The sequence below is a fragment of the Arvicola amphibius genome, chromosome X (assembly GCF_903992535.2).
Source record: "Arvicola amphibius chromosome X, mArvAmp1.2, whole genome shotgun sequence".
Lineage (NCBI taxonomy): Eukaryota > Metazoa > Chordata > Mammalia > Rodentia > Cricetidae > Arvicola > Arvicola amphibius.
In genome coordinates, this window is record NC_052065.1 from 16,693,589 (window position 1) to 16,710,149 (window position 16,561).

The 16,561-nt window shown below is 48.3% G+C and overlaps 1 protein-coding gene across 1 annotated transcript; it reads right to left on the minus strand.

The window, feature by feature from the left end:
• Positions 1-967: 967 nt before the first annotated feature.
• LOC119804791 (synaptophysin) lies at positions 968-15,463 on the minus strand. The gene is made up of 7 exons (XM_038316467.2): positions 15,418-15,463; positions 14,244-14,309; positions 13,053-13,177; positions 9,663-9,858; positions 8,808-8,999; positions 4,610-4,940; positions 968-2,425 (listed from the first exon to the last, which is right to left on the minus strand). Exons 1-6 carry the CDS (start codon positions 15,451-15,453, stop codon positions 4,614-4,616), a joined length of 942 nt encoding a protein of 313 aa, XP_038172395.1. The 5' UTR covers positions 15,454-15,463; the 3' UTR covers positions 968-2,425; positions 4,610-4,613.
• Positions 15,464-16,561: the final 1,098 nt, after the last annotated feature.

The following is a 16,561-nucleotide window of genomic DNA, read 5'->3' on the forward strand; positions in this document are numbered from 1 at the left end:
ATGTTACAAGAATGGTCCCAACCTCATCTTCAATCCTAACTGGTGCTCTGTGACACTCATGGTCCTACTGGACTTACTCCATTTTCAGAGACAGACCTGAGATTTATGTGGAAGAGAGTGAAATCACTGGCCAGGTTTCGAGGCCTGTTCCACATCCTTCCAAGGCATCCACTCCAGCCACTGTGCCTACCGATCCCAGCCCAAACAAGTAGGTCTTAGAGCTTTCCTTCTCGCTCCCTTATTTTTCTGTAGCCAGGTAGATCTTGCCTTTCCTGAGCTCACTTCCAGAGCTGGGTCTCTTTTTCCTGCTCTTGGCATCTCTGGGCCTTGGGGCTAGGAAGGGGTCAAGTATTGGCAGCCACAGCTCAGAACTCAGGCGCCCCAGTGGAGTCTTTAATTAGGCATGAGGCGGCAACGGGTCAGACAGGCCTTTCATCTTGGGCGCCCAGGAACTCTCCCTTCCACTCCCTCCCCAAACCCCATTACACACAACACTGTCACTTCCTGACCCTTGTCGGGGAGAAACTGGGGTTGGGAGGGGAGAATCTTCATCAGTTAATGAGCCTCCCCACCTGATAGGTCTCTGGTTCCCCTCCTTAGGCTGAGGCAAGTGAAAGAACATAGCTGCCACAGGACCTGAAGGGTTCACAAACAAGAGCTTGGGTAGGATGAAGTCTTGTGGAGTCTCCCTAGTTACGGAGGCTTTGAGAATTTGAGGACAAGACTTCACTGGGACCAGGAAGGCTGGTGGCTAAGGGATCAGCATGAGGACCACACCCTAGAAAGATTTGATGGCCAGCAATGGTACAGCAAGCAGTGCTAACTCAGAGACTCGGAATACTTTGTAGGCAAGGCTTCAGCAGGATGCTACTGGGGGCTGAGCTTCCTCTAATTTCCTCTCCTTTTGCCTCCTCTCCCTTCGTCTGCACCCAAAGGAAAAGACGCACCGAGAAATCAGAGCCAGATGAACTGGGTGGTTGAGGAGTTTATTTGGGAGAAGGGAATTTCTCATATTTGTTTTTCCTCGGGGAGGGAGTCTTCAAACAATACCGAAGGGCACAGGAAAGTAGGGGGTCTGGAGGGAAGAGGGAGGGGCCACAGTCAGACAAAATGGCAACACACGATCACAGGCACTACCAACATCACAGACACAGCAGAGGGTACAGGATGGGGGCTCCAGACCCAGTCTCCAAGTATTCCGGGGCAGAGGGGAGTGTGGAGGGAGAGGGTAGAGAAAAGGGAAGAGGGTGGGTCAGCCCCACAGAACTGTAGACTCTGTCCTCTGATTATCTAGCTGTCTCTTGAGGGGATGAGCAAGGGACATTTCTCTCTGGATCCCACCCTTCACCCTCCAAACCACAATACTTGGCTCTTCCCAGGTTACCTCAATTCCCAGGGTGCCAGGTGTATTCTCTCTCCTGCGTTTAACAAAACTTGTCTCACAGCTCCTAATTACGGCCCCCCACACCCACTGCTCGAACCCTACTCATTTGAAAACATATTTTCTTTGCTGCCCCATGACAGGAAGGGCTTCCCTTCAGAACCATCACACACTCCTCATACCCTTCATATGCCTGTCTAGAACCCTGACAGGACCTCCTCTCAAGCCTACATACATCACTCCTGAACTCCAGTTCTAGCCTTGCTCAAGCTCTTTGAAATCAAACACAGACTCCTGCATGTTTCAATATACACTCCTTCTAGAGATGCTGGTTCCAACCCAAGTTGGCTCATTCTGGAGCCCACTGGATATTAAAGCCATGCCCCTCCTAAAACCGCTCCCTTGGGTCCCTTCTAACCCCATTCCAGAATGCTGTAGGACACCATTTCCCTAAAAGGCTCCATGTCTAGTGTCTAGTATGCCTGGAACCCAGCTCTCTGTTGACTCTCCAGAGCTCTCTACAGAGCTCCTCCCATCTCTCCACCTGGTTCACCCGTATCCTGTATCCCCACCCAATCTGCTGTCCTACTCTTGGGGTTGGATTTCCATTCAAGCTTCTGTTCAGGCAATGCTGGAGGAACCAAGGCTAGAGAGCTAGGAGGAGCAGAGGGAGACAAGTAAAAGAAAAGTCACATTGACCCTCCACATGCAGCCAAGGTCTGGTCCCCTTCCTGTCCCCTTTCAAGAGTCCCCTTACCTCAAGGGACAGGACTAGGGAACAGAGAGGGGCTGAGGAATGCAAGGTCAGGATAAGGGAGGAGCCCATTCAGGACTGGGCCCCTAGTGCATGGAGAAGTGGGTGAGGGTAGGGCTCAGACAGATAAATAGATATTTATATATAATATAATATATATATAAACAGCACAGACAGTTAGGGTCTCCTGGGTTGAGGGGTGGAGACCTAGTAGGTATAGGGATAGGAAGGGGGGCAGGTCTTCTCTTGAGCTCTTGCCCATCCATGGGGTCTTCGTGGGCTTTACTGACCTGTAGAGACAAAAGCCACAGAAAGGAGAAGTCCAGATGAGGGTGGTGCCCTACAGTGAGGGTGACATCCCCAGGGAGGGATTGGGCCACAACACTTTTTCTTCTGCCTGACATGTTTTCTTCGAGCTCTGGAATCAGCCTCATCCTGGCTGCTCTCACGACGAAGATATTACCAACCTTGCTCAAACTGGGAACCAAAGGAACAGTTGAGGTCCTCTCTCCTAATCAAAAAAGCCCATTAATCAGTACCATTCTAGTCACTGTTGAAAATCAAAATTAGTAACCCTATCTTGGTGAGGCTTACATCATTATTAGGGGAGACAAGCCTCACAGGATGAACAGGACATATTAGTGAATCACCTAATATACAATGATAAGAGGCCAGGCATGATGGCGCACACCTTTAATCTCAGCACTCAGGAGACAGAGGCAGGTGGATCACTGTGAGCTCAAGGCTAGCCTGGTCTACAGAGTGAGTCCCAAGATAGCCAATGCTATGTACTGAGACCTGTCACCCAAGAACAAAAACTTCTCTAAGGGAGGCTATAGAGATGGCTCAGAAGTTAAGAGAGCTTGCCACTCTTTCAGAGGACCCACCTTTGACTCCCAGCACACACATTGGGTAGGTCACAACCATCTGTAACTTCAGCTCCAAGGAATCTGACCTTTCTCCTGGGCTCCATGGTCACTTGAACTCACACGCACATACTCACACACACATACATAATCAAATAAAAATAAAATCATTTCTAAAAAGTGCTCTAAGTGATGTGTGTATAGCATGAATGAGCCTTGATTATACCTCCAATCTAGTGGGATAGAGTCATGAACCATAAATTAGCAATTAAAATTGTGATACAGAAAAACACAAGATGTGATGAGGATAACAGGAGGGTCTGTTTTAGACAAAATCACTGATTATGGAGTTGGATGTATATGCCTGTGACCCCAGAATTTAGGAGGCAGAGGCATGAGGAAAACAAGTTTGAGGCCAGCCTGAGTTACATTAGTGGGACCCTAGCAAAACAGGGAGGTGGAGGCACAGTCAGGAATTCAAGGTCATCCTTAGCTAACACAATGAGCTCCAGGCCAGCATGAGCTCTAGGAGACCTGGTCTCAAAAATAACATCAACCATACAGCAAAGACAAAGCCATCTGTGCAGCGTATGTGGGCCTTGTGAGCACTCTGGAAAATTGTCCCCTTTTAGTGAGGTGCTACAACCGGCTTCTGAATACAGGACAGCGATGTCTGAATTTAGGAGGACAGTGGCCTAGCTGAATCCTCGTGGATGCTGGGAGTTGAACAGGTTGTAAATGGGATAGACTAGGCTCTTGTGAAGAGGGAAGATGAATGTTAAAAATGGGAAGTCTGGGCCTGAGTGACCTGGAAGTTGCCTTGTAAACCAGGCTGGTCTTGAATTTACAGAGCCCCGCCTGTCTCTGCCTCTCCAGTGCTGGGATTAAAGACACTGGGACCACCACACCTGGCCAAGGACTTTTTGATTAATTAAATGTGAGCTGCTTTAGAAGACTCTCCAACCTGGCTCATCCACTAGCAAATCTATTCCCACCTATGTGATGCCACCTTTCTCTCTGAGACAGGATTTGGCTATATAGACCAAGCAGGACTCAAGAACTTGCAATCCCCGTGCCTCAGCCTCTCAAGTGGGGGTATTATATATGTGCTCCATCACGCCAGGCATTCATTTCTTTTATGGCCCAACAAGAAGGCATATGCATGTTTCCAAGGCCCCTGCCCTTCCCTTTTCCTTCATTTGAAATTCCACACCATCTCTTTCACTGCAAGAGTTAAGGAGAGGGAGCAGCAGATCTACATCCTGCTCGTGCGCTGGAAACCCTCAAACCCCACCGTGCTTACCTTCCCCCATCTATCCGCTTTATCTCCTATTAGTTTAGCAATCATTTCGAAGACCCACCTCCCCTTCCCTACCTGGAAACTACACTACTTCCGTGACTCTCCACTGCGCAAGTGCTCCTACACTCCATGCATTGGTTACTCTGAACGCTGCTCCTGCCTCTTCCTTCTTCTGCTCTCCGCCCATTGGCTAGATTTTCCGCGTCCGTTTCCCCACCCCTTTTTATTTTGTAGTTTTGCCTGTCTATTGGTTCCTTCAAGTTTCATTTCTTGTACCTCCCTGCCTCATCCGTCCATCCATCACTCACCAGATTACATCTGATTGGAGAAGGAGGTGGGCGCTCCCTGTGGGCCATAGCCTTGTTGCCCATAGTCGCCCTGAGGCCCGTAGCCACCGCCACCGCCACCCGCTGGCTGCCCGTAGTCGGGTTGGTAACCACCCTGAGGCCCGTAGGAGTCCTGGGGCCCATATCCTCCGGGGCCCTGCCCGTAGCCGGCATCACCGTAGGCATCGCCAGGTGCTGGCTGCTTTTCCTGAGCGCCTGGAGGTGCGCGCATGAACGGGGCAGCCCAGCCTGTCTCTTTGAACACGAACCACAGGTTGCCAACCCAGAGGACCAGGTTCAGGAAGCCAAACACCTGCAGGGAGACAAGGCCAAGCTGTTGTCCCTCACCCATTCATGACCTTGGCAGCCCCGGGAATTTTAAGGCTGAGCGAACAGGAATGGGCATTTTTAAGGCTTAAATTCCTGAGTCTCTGTGACTATCAGTGTACAGAAAAATTGGGGACTGGAGCATTTGTTAGAATTTAGATGTATAAGTATTTATTGAGCCTAGTGGCCCACAACTGTAATTCTAGGGAGCTGAAGACAGGATAATCGATTCATGGCTAGAGGCCAGCCTGGGCTACATGAGAGTCAGCCTCAAACAACTAATTTTTAGGACAGGGGTGGTGGTGCAAGACTTTTAATCCCAGTACTGAGGAGGCAGAGGCAGATGGATCTCTGAGTTTGAGGCCAGTCTGGTCTACAGAGTGAGTTCCAGGACAACCAGGGCCATGTAGACAGACCCTGCCTCAAAAGAAGAAAAACATAATTTTTAAAATGTATTTAAGTACACACTTATTAAGTATACATGTTTATACATATACAAAATATAATAAATTTAAATTTGCAAAAATATAAGTATACATTTTAAATAAACACTAATTGATGTTTATATACACATATATGTACAAATTAGCACAGATGCATATGTATAAAACTTAGAAATGTACATGTATAAAATATGATGTGGGAGTCCCTGCTATGTGCTGTGATTACCATTAGTGAATAAAGAAACTGCCTCAGCCTGTTGATAGGGCAGAACTTAGGTAGGATGGGAAAACTAAACTGAATTCTGGGAGAAAGAAGGCAGAGTCAGGGAGACAACATGGAGCCTCCAGAGTCAGAAATGCCAAATCTTTGCCGGTAAGCCACTGCCATGTGGTGATACACAGATCAATAGAAATGGGCTAAATTAGTATAAGAGCCAATAAGAAGCTAGAGCTAATAGGCCAAGCAGTGTTTTAATTAATACAGTTTCTGTGTGATTATTTTGGTTCTCGGCAGCCGGGATGAACAAGCAACCCAGCAGCCCTCCTCATATATATATATATATATATATATATATATATATATATATATATATATATAATTTTTTTCTGAGACAGGGTCTCTCTATGTAGATCTGGCTGTCCTGGAACTTGTTATGTAGACTAGGCTGGCCTTGAACTCAGATCTGCCTCTGCCTCTCAAATGCTTCTTGTGGTTGTTGAGACAGGGTTTTACTGTAGCTCTGACTGTCTTGGAACTCACTCTGCAGACCAGGCTGTTCTTGAACTCACAGAGATCTGCCTGCCTCTGCCTCCCGAGTACTGAGATTAAAGGCATGTGCCACCACTGCCTTATGGCTTTACTTTTTATTAAATTCATTTATTTATAGTGTTTGTGTGTGTTTGTGTGTGTGTGTGTGTGTGTGTGTGTGTTTGAAAGTGCAAGAGGCATGGTGTGCCCATTTGATTTTTATTTGTTTTTGATACAGCATCTTGTCATTTACCCCAGGATGGCTTGGAGCTCATTATGTAGCCTAGTCTGGCTTTAAATTAGCCATGGGGGTGGAGTAATAACTCAGGGTTAAGAGGATTTAGGCTCAATTCAATTTCCAGCACCCACATGATGGGTCACAAACACCTGTAACTCCAGCTTCAGGGTATTTGTACTCTCTTCTTTTTAAATCTTTTTTGAGTCAAGGCTTCTCTGTGTAGCCCTGGCTATCTGAACTCCCTCTATAGACCAGGCTGGCCTCTAACTCACAGAGATCCACCTGCCTCTGCCTCCCAAGTGCTGGGAGTAAAGACCTGCACCACTATGTCTGGCTTCTGACACCCTCTTCTTAACCTCCACGGGCACCAAGAATAAAAGTGGTACACATACACACGTGTAAGCAAAATACTCATACGTGTAAAAAATAAATCTTTTTTAAAAAAATTAGTGTTTTAAGTGCTCGGTTTACAGGTATGTATTAACATTTCTGACTCTAAATAAATGCTTTTTTGTTTTGTTTTGATTGTTTTAGACAGAGTTTCTCTGTGTAGTCCTAGCTGACCTGGAACTCATTATGTAGACCAGGTTGGCCTCAAGCTCACAGAGATCCATCTGCCTCTGCTCCCAAATGCTGAAATTAAAGATCTATGCTACCATGCCTAGCTAAGTATATGCTCTTAAAGAAAGTCAATTTAAAATTATAAATAAATATATCAAACACATAAAATACTTTAAAAACAAAATGCTATATGCCATTTACTATTATGTCAAACCCTCTTCTGAGTACCTTAAACAATATTAGTTCACTTAAAGTTCCATGTTTGGACAGGAAGTAAAACCTACATTTTATTTTATTCTTTCTCCGAGACAGTCTTGAAATGTTGCCCAGGTTGGCCCAGAACTTCTGGGCTCAAGTGCTTGGTCTTCTGCCTCTACTTGTCTGGTAGCTGAGACTACACTCATGCACCACTACACCCAGTGGATAGCCCCGTTTTATTTTTTAGTATTTTTAGTTTCTTTTTCTTTTTTGTTTTTGAGACAAGATCTTACTCTGCAGCCTAGGCTATCCTGGAACTCATTATATAACCCAGAGCCTCAAACTCTCACCAGTCTTCCTCTGCCCCAGCCTCCCACCATACTTGGACTGTTGTCTCCATTTTATTTTACTTTTTAAAAAGATTTCAAATTTCATTTAGGGATATAGCATTTTGGCCACACATATGCATGTGTACCACCTGCATGCCTGTTCCTTGAGAAGATCAGAGCGGGTACAAGTTCCTTGGAACTAGGATTATGGAGGGGTCAGAGCCAAAGTGTGGGTGCTAGGAATTGAATCTCGGTGCTCTGCAAAAGCAGCAAGTGTTCCTCATCCTCCTGCAACCCTCCCCTGAGACAGGGTTTCCCTGTGTAGCCTTGGCTGTCCTGAAACGCGATCTGTAGACCAGGCTGGCCTTGAACTCAGAGATCTGCCTGCCTTTGCCTCCTGAGTGCTGGGATTAAAGGCATGTGCTACTGCTGCCCAGCTGAGCAGCAAGTACTCTTTATCACCAAGTCATCTCTCCAACCCTTGATATGTCCATTTTATTTATTTATTTTAATTAATTAGTTTAAAAAATTTTGTGTATTGGTGTTTTGCCTGCATGTATGTCTGCGTGAGGGTGTCGGATCCCCTGGAACGGGAGTTACAGACAGGTGTGAGCTGCCATGTTAGTGCTGGGACTCGAATCTGCGTCCTCTGGAAGAGCAGCCGGTGATCTTAACCACTGAGCCTCTTCTCCAGCCTTGATATGTTTATTTTAAAGTCAAGTCCATAGAGGCTAAATTACCCAAGATAACACAGTCAACAAGAGGCAGGAAAGAACTGTTCAAATCTTAGCATCTGCAATAGTGACATAGGATGCGATATTGTGTCAGGTTATTTGTGTGGTGTGAATTCAGTGAGAACTCAGCTTTGGAGCAGAACCTGTCATTATTAGCCTTCAATTACATGCTCAAAATAATCCCTGGAAGGTTTGTCGCTAGCTGTCGGTCACAGCTTGCAAGTGTCAGGATCTATGTCAAGACTGATTCTAGCCAGTAGGGGGCGTCCAAGACGAGAACCATTTCAAGATAGTCTTTTCTCTTGCAGTTTCGGAAACAAGTCCTGGGAGGATACTGAGTTTCAGGAGATTTGACCATACTGGGCTGGGTCCAGGTGTCCCGGCCTAGTCTGAAGGACCTCATGTTCCCCCCAATGGGGGACAGACAGTGTGTTCTATCCTAACGATTATAATTGTTCAGCTTTCTTTTGTTGGCATGCCTCCTCCTGGGAGCCCCCATGGATCTCCTGACTCTCCTCTCATCTTCTATTTCCACCACTTTCCATCCCAGACTGTGTCCTTCAGCTTTTCTCTTCCCACCCAGGCAGCTTCCCAGGGCTTACCACTGAGGTGTTGAGTCCTGAAGTCACAGGGTCCCTCACTTCCTTGCACGTGTTCCCTGTCTGGCGGCACACAGTCATCCCCTTGATAATGTCCTCTGGGTCCGTGGCCATCTTCACATCGGATAGGCCTTTGGCCCAAGCAGATGAGCTAACTAGCCACATGAAGGCAAACACTGCCGTGGCCAGAAAGTCCTAGGCAGGGGTGAGGAAGACGTCACTGTGAATGGACTGCTTCAAGTTGAGCCCCCAGCCCTTTTGAGGTGACATGCTTTTGCGGGACGGGTCCTCTAGAAGAGGCCTGCCTCTCTTCTGCCTTTGCAGCCCTGAAGCTCCCAGTGTGTTCAGCTTGAGTTCCTGGGAGTGTATATGATACCGAAGCTGTGGGAGTGTGCTGCTGTGGGTGTGGATGTTGAGGGAGGAACTAAGTCCGTGGGATGTTTCTGAATCTCTGAGAAGTGTGTCTTACCGCTTTTATTTGCATGTGGGAATATGTGTCATTTTATGTCTGAGATGAGGGTGTGAGAATATCTCTGTGTAGGAATCAGTGTCTGTGTGGCAGGGTGACATGTATTACTGTCACAGTGAACTTCAGTACTCCTTCCTTTGATCTAGCCTCTGTGGCTGTGTGAAAGATAGTAGGGTCAGGTTGTGGGCCGGCCTGGCGTTCTGTGTGGGCTGTGCGTATGTCTCTCGAACTTTATGACTTCACAAGCCAGATGCCCACTGTCGAGTCATGGAGACAACGGCAGTGTTGGGCTGCTTGGCAATGGGCCTGTCTTGGAGTCGGTTTGGCCTGTGAGCCTCATGCAGCCTCATGTCCCTGGTCAATGCATGCCATCAACTGTGGGGACTCACCATCATGGGCCCTTTGTTGTTCTCTCGGTACTTGTTCTGCAGGAAGATGTAGGTAGCCAGGGCTCCCATGGAATAGAGGAAGGCAAACACAGCCACAGTGACGAAGAATTCAGCTGATGAGGAGTAGTCTCCAACTAGGAAGACCTTGGTGGTGCCCCCTTTGCAGGTGGGTGCATCAAAGTACACTTGGTGCAGCCTGAAGAGAGAGGTGTGTAGGTGTGGCCCAGACTCTAAGAATCCCTTTCTCACCTTCCAAACCATGGGTCTCCCAGATTGTTTCAAGGTCCCAGGAAGAGGAGGAAACGACCATGCACTGAGCACTGGCAATGTACCATTGGTTGCTGAAAGCATCCTGGTAAGTAAGATATGTGGTATCCCTTCCCCACTGCAACCCAGGCATTTCTGTTTCTGAGTTTGTCCTAGAACGTAGAATCATATTTTTTTACTCTAGGGTCTTTGCATTGGCTGCATGCTCTCTTTACCAGGCATGCTCTCCCCTTGTTGTTTCTCAGCCCTTTGGAAGAGCATGTAAGCATGCTCTTCCTTAACAGAGCTTCATGTCTTATTCTTTTTTGTTTGTTTGTTTTTCGAGACAGGGTTTCCCTGTATAACAGTCCTAGCTGTCCTGGAACTAGCTCTTGTAGACCAGGCTGGCCTCGAACTCACAGGGATTCACGTGCCTCTGCCTCCCGAGTGCTCGGATTAAAGGTGTGTGCCACCACCGCCTGGCCTCATGTGTTATTCTTCCAGCTCCTTCAGACTTTGCTTAAGGATCACCTTCTCATTAAAGACTTCCCACGTCTCACTTTTAAAACCTTTTTGGTGCTGATGATTGAACATAGGACCGTATGCATGTGTGTGTTTGTGTTTGGATGCACATGTATATGCAGGTGCACATTTGTTAGTGTGTATGCAGGTGCACAGACTTGTGACAAATTTTAACGTCATGTGTTGTTCCTCAGGTGCCATCACCCCTCTTTTTGAAACAGGGTCTCTCTCTGGCTTGGAACTCGCCAAGTACCCTAAGTTGGCTGTCCATGGTGTGCCATGGATTCTGGCATGAGCCACCACGCTGGGTTTGTTTAATGTGGGTTCTGGGGCTCAAGCTCAAGTCCTCACACCTGTAAGACAAGCACTCTACTGACAGAGCTATCTCCCCAGCTCAGGATTTACTATTTTCCTTTGATTTTTTCCCTGTAACTATGAGGGGGCAGGGCTTATTCCTTTCTCATTTACTGACAGATCCCAAGGGTCTGGAACAGTGCTGGCACCTATTAGGTTCTCAAGCAGTGTTTTTAGGGTGAAGCACAGAGATGGGAACAGGCTTAGAGAAGTGCATTTGCTTGTATAGTCATGCAGCTAGTAGAGGAAGGACAGAGCGCCTGTATGAATCCGATCTCCTCCTAAATCATGTTGACTCTTTTCTCTTTTTAGAGATTCTTTTTAGGTCCCTGAGATAAAAAAAAAATGTATGCGTGGCAGAGAAGCCCAACAGCTGTGGAATAGGAAAAGACTGAAGAGTAGAGGGATATTGGAACAGGCTGTGGGAAGGGCAGACTGGGAAGGTGTTCTGAGTCAAAGGCCTTCCCTGTGCTGTGATGGGGATAGCCTCATGTGTGGGCAGAATAGAACTGGCCTGGGAGCCCACAGCTCTGGCCTCAGGTTGGAGACTGGCTCCCAAGACTGAACAAATAGAACTGGTGTCTCCTATAGCAGAGATCCCAAGCATGGAAGATGCTGGGGTGGAGGTGGGGGATTCATAGAGGGCTTCTGTGGCCTTTAGGGAATTCCCAAAAGGCTGGTTCTTATGCTGCCAACTACCCCTTACCCCCGCCCCCCAAACATCACGTGTGTGTCTCTTCCTTCTCCAAGGTACTTGAGATGGGACCCAAGGCATGCTAGACAAGTGCTTTGCCATTAAGCTACCCCCTCAGTCCCCAAACTCTTTTCTCCATGGCTTACGTGAATCTGGATAGCTCTGACTGCTTTCTCTCAGGCCATGCTCTGCTGCTGTCTCCTGTTTCTATCACTGGTCAGGACCTGAGCTGGCTTCCCTCTCCCAACTGTGTGATCTTTTAGGCCTCCATTTACCCTTGGTGTTGCCCAACTCCCAATTCTTCCTCAAGTTCCTAAATCTGATTTCTTACACTTAACAAGCACACGCAGAGCACTTCTTGGTCCCAGACACTGCACTGAGTGCTTTACAAGTATTGAATTAGTGAAGATGCCCCATCCCCTTGTGGAGCATCAATATTATTTCTGTTTACAAACGAGGAACTTGAGACTCAAACTATGGCTTCAGTCGTCAAGGAGAGTCAAGCGAAACTGTGAGTCTGTCTCCTTAAGATGTAGCAGCTCTTCCAGCTTGTCTGTACTCATGTACACCTGACACCTAGTACAATGCCTGCCACATGTTCAGGGCTCAGTAAACATCAGGAACCTCTAATTTGGTCCCATGATTTTCCATATCTATACAGCATCCCCATTATTTTCTAGCAAAACCCCTGCATGAGGGTATGCTTCTAGTATTCATCTGCATCGATAGTTATCCTCTTTTGTTTGTTCTAATGTAGAGTCACGAGGACTGGGAATTTGATCTGCTTTAGTCCCGGTTAAACTCCAGCACATTGAGAAGTAAATACTGTTAACTAGCCTTATTTTAAAATGTCTTTTAGAAATTGTATTTAGTGTGTGCATGCCCACATGTATGTAGGTGTATGTTTGTCACAGCTCATGTGTGGAGGTCAGAGAATAATTTGCAGGGAGTCTATTCTTTCTTTCTACCACATGTGATTTAGCAATCAAAGTCAAGTTGTCAGGCTTAGTGGCAAGGGCCTCTATCTGCTGAGCCATTGCACTCCCCTTATTTTGAGACAAGATCTCACTTTGTATCTGAGGATAGCCTGGAACTCACTGCAATCTTTCTGGCGTAGCCTCCTAAGTGCTGGGATTACAAGCATTTGCCACCACACCCAGCAATGAACATTAATCGAGCACTTACTGCATTCAAGCGTACACATATGTGTGTATACACATGTAGCTCTCTCTCTGTGTATATCCCAGTGCCGTGCCAAGGCTGTGCAAGCTCCCTACCACTGCACTACAGCCCCAAATTGGCCATTTGCTTATGAATCGTACTTATTTCCTGTCTTGTATTTTTTTTTGCCAGAATATAGCTAGGGAGGGTGACACCCTGTGTCTGTCTTGCACATCACATTGTCCTAGAGATCAGGAACAGTGCCAGTTACACAGTAGGTGTTCAACGCATGGGCAGTGATCCCAGTGGCTCTGACCTGTGCTGTGCAAAGGTCACGGGGAAGGATTGCTCAGACCCACCCTCACCCTGGCCCTGCCTCTCCCAGGTCTCAGGATACCAGGGCAGAGGCACACCTGAAGGGGTACTCAAATTCAACTTCGATGTTGAGGGCACTCTCCGTCTTGTTGGCACACTCCACGCTCAGCCGAAGCTCTCCGTTGTAGCTGCCACATGTAGCAAAGGCGAAGATGGCAAAGACCTTGGGTAGCAGGGAAGGGGATGGCTGTAGTGAGCCTGTATGCATGTGGGAGGGAGTGCCCTCCTCTGGACAGATTGAGGGGGGCAGCAGAGACAGCAGCAGATGGAGAGGTCCCCACCCCCACCCCCCTAATCAGGGTTCACCCGGTCCTAGCACAAGCTGATTACAGGGGTGTGACTGTTTCTCTCTCCTTGTGTCTCTGCTTTTACCTCTGGGTGCTCTGGCTTCTCCTCCCCTCTGTCACTCATTGCATCTTTGTCTTTTGCATCTCTTTCTCTCAGTATCTGTGTTTCTATGCATGTTCTCCCTCATCATTTCTCTCTCTCTCTCTCTCTCTCTCTCTCTCTCTCTCTCTCTCTCTCTCACACACACACACACACACACACACACTGTGCGACTATATGTCTCTGCACACTTGTTTCTTGGTCTGCCTGTCTGTTCTGCTCTGCCTGTCCAAGGTCTCTGTGGTTCTCTGTCTCCCTTGTGCCCATTTCTGTATGTTGCTCTCTGTTTTCTCTTTTGGGTGTCCATCTATCTGTGTGTGCCTTTCTTTCCCCTACCACATTTTCTGCCTCACGCCCAGTTCTCTGGCTCTCATCTTTTTTTTCTCAGCATTTACATCACTGTCTCTACCATTCCCTGCCTCTCATTCTCTGTCTCCTTCACTGTCTCTGGATTTTTCTGGTTTTGCATCTCTCTCTCTCTCTCTCTCTCTCTCTCTCTCTCTCTCTCTCTCTCTCTCTCTCTCTCTCTCTCTCTCTCTCCCTCTGCAGTCGGCTTCAGGCTCCACCTCCCATCCCTCCCTCCTTTAGTTAAAGAGAGGAGGTAGGACATCACAATCTGTCACTCCACAACAGGGGTACCCTTGGCCTTATGTGACGTCATAGCCTATCTGTTCCCTGTCCCTTAAACCCCTGGGACCTTACTCTAGAGTCCAATTCCCTCATCTCTTTCCACTCCAATTCTTGTCTGGCTCCCTGACCCTCCAACACCCCTGCTCTTCCAGACCCCATTACCATCCTTTCTCTTTGCACCCCACCCACCCCACAACCCAGACCACACTTACCCACTGCAGCACCTTCACGAAGCCAAGGGGCTCCTTGACCACCCGGAACTGACCCCCAGCCACCAGCTGAGGAGAAAAACAGTGGGGGGAGGGAGGTGGTGGGGAATAGAGATGGAGGTGAGGGGCCAGGCTGCCAAGCAATGATCCCTGGGGATAGGGCATGTGACCCCTAGAAGTGGGTGACATATGGAGAGGGAGTGAGGAGGAGAAAATGACACTTTGGTGAAGGAGTAAACACCAGGGTCTCAGAGAAAAGCCCCAGGGTTCAGGGGTGGTGAAGTGTGAGCTGATGAGTCACACGGCAGAGGTCGGGTGTAGAAAATAGATGGGGTCCAGACTAGTTAGGGAAGGAGAGTCTGAGCTGCTTAAAGGTGACTCAGAAAGGGAAAAGGGGAAAAGATCGAGTGGAAGAAGATGGGGTTCATTCGAGTGGGGGAGGGGGCGCCGAGGGATGAAGGTGAGTCACAACAGCATAGGGGAGGGGTCTGCAGTGGTAAAGGTGAGTCAGATGATGGTTGGTGCTTGTGTCTGAGGAGATGCGGGTGGGGAGGGGTCGCTACTGGTTAGGGAGGAAGCCAGTTCTGAGGTGATGAAGAAGAAGGAGATGGCGGAGATGGTCCGGAATGATTAAGGTGGGAAAGAGCTGGGGCATGGATTCACTGGATATGCGCTGGGAATGAGGAGCCTGGGGGCTTTGGAGAGGCAAAATCGGATCGTCCCCCTAGATCTGCTGGGGGGAGGGAAGGGTGGTCATCTACCGGGGTGAAATCTCTGGGAGGGGCGGATGCCAGCCCTCCCCCACCCCGCCCCCACACCTTCTGTCGCTCTATTTCCTAGCTCATCTGTAGCCCCCCAAGTCTTCTTTTCATTTCCCCCTCCCCTATCCCTTTGCCCTCTTCCTAGACCCGGGCTCCCCTTTCTCTCCGCCGACAGTTCTTATGGGGCTCTGGCGGCCCCCTCTGCGGCAGTGAGGATAGTTCTCGATGCGGCAAAAGGCGCACTCCTTTTCTCCACCTTCCTCCCTCCCCTAGCCTGCTGCAGACCCCCCAATTCCATCCTCATCCCCAGTGACCGCATCCCGCCACCCTGGCCAACACCTCTTAGGGTTGGAGGGGCCATAGCCACCGGGGCTCCAGCCAGCGCTGGGCTCTATCCACGGTGCTGAAGCGCATACCTGATTCACCACGTCCATGTCTGCCAGCAGCAGCATCAGCAATGCAGGGGGCGGAAGGTGCCTGCTAGCAAGGGCGGGCGCGGGGCGCGGCGGGGGCGGCGCGCGATCGTCGGAACAGCCCAGTCGGCGGCAGCCCCGCCCCTCTCTCTCTGTCTCTCTTTTGGGCGAGCGCCTGCGCACCACGGTACCCCCCCCCCCCACCCTCCAGCTCGCCTGCAGCCATTCCATCCTGGAGGCTGGAATCCGTAAATCTTAAAGTGTAGGGCCCTTTCAGAAAGCATAGGTAGAGGTCTGGGGATAGGAGGACCGCTCAGTTGTATGATATTTTGCCAAGCCGAGTGTTGTGTTTGTTACAATGTGTTCACTCTTTTAATCCCTATATAGCAGCGACTATTAGTCCTGTTTTTACGAATGAGAAAAATGAGTCTCCAGAGAGATTGTGACTTGCACAAGGTCACACAGTTAGTAATCAGCGGTGCTCAGAGTCTCTGCAGGTTAAAAGACAGTTCAAGGTCCAGAGGATTCCTTTTGGAAAATCTGCATTTTTAAGCACATCCCCAAACTCTAACCACCTCAATTTTTCTCTTTCTCTTGGTCAAATTATTGCCTACTCTAACTCTGTACTTCACCTTCTGTTTTTTTCCTCGGCCCTCTCTTTTAATACATTGATTGTGTGTTAGCCCTCTTTCTTGTAAAACTGCATTGATTTAGTATGGGTAGAGAGATGGAGGGAAGGAAGGGGGGGCACTAGAGTACAGGCCTGGAGATGAAAGGACAGCTTACCAGAGTAGGCTCTCTCTCAGCACTGTGGGGGTTCCATCTCTTAATGGACTACCCTCTTTCGTGATACTAAAACTAGGCCCATCAAAGTCAGTGATGATTGCAATGTTACAAAATCCGCGGGATAAAATACAGTGCAGGTTAAGATGGTCAACCTCCCATTAAGAAATGCACGTGAAAAGCACCAAGATACTAAGGGCTAACCTATGAGTGCGTCAGCTGACGCAGGTAATAAAAGAAAATGGATAACAGCATTTATCTAGGATAAAAGAACACCGTTCCATACCTCTCTGTATCTTTGAATGTCTAAACATTTGGATGGATGCCATTTATTTATTTATTTATTTATTTATCTATCTATCTA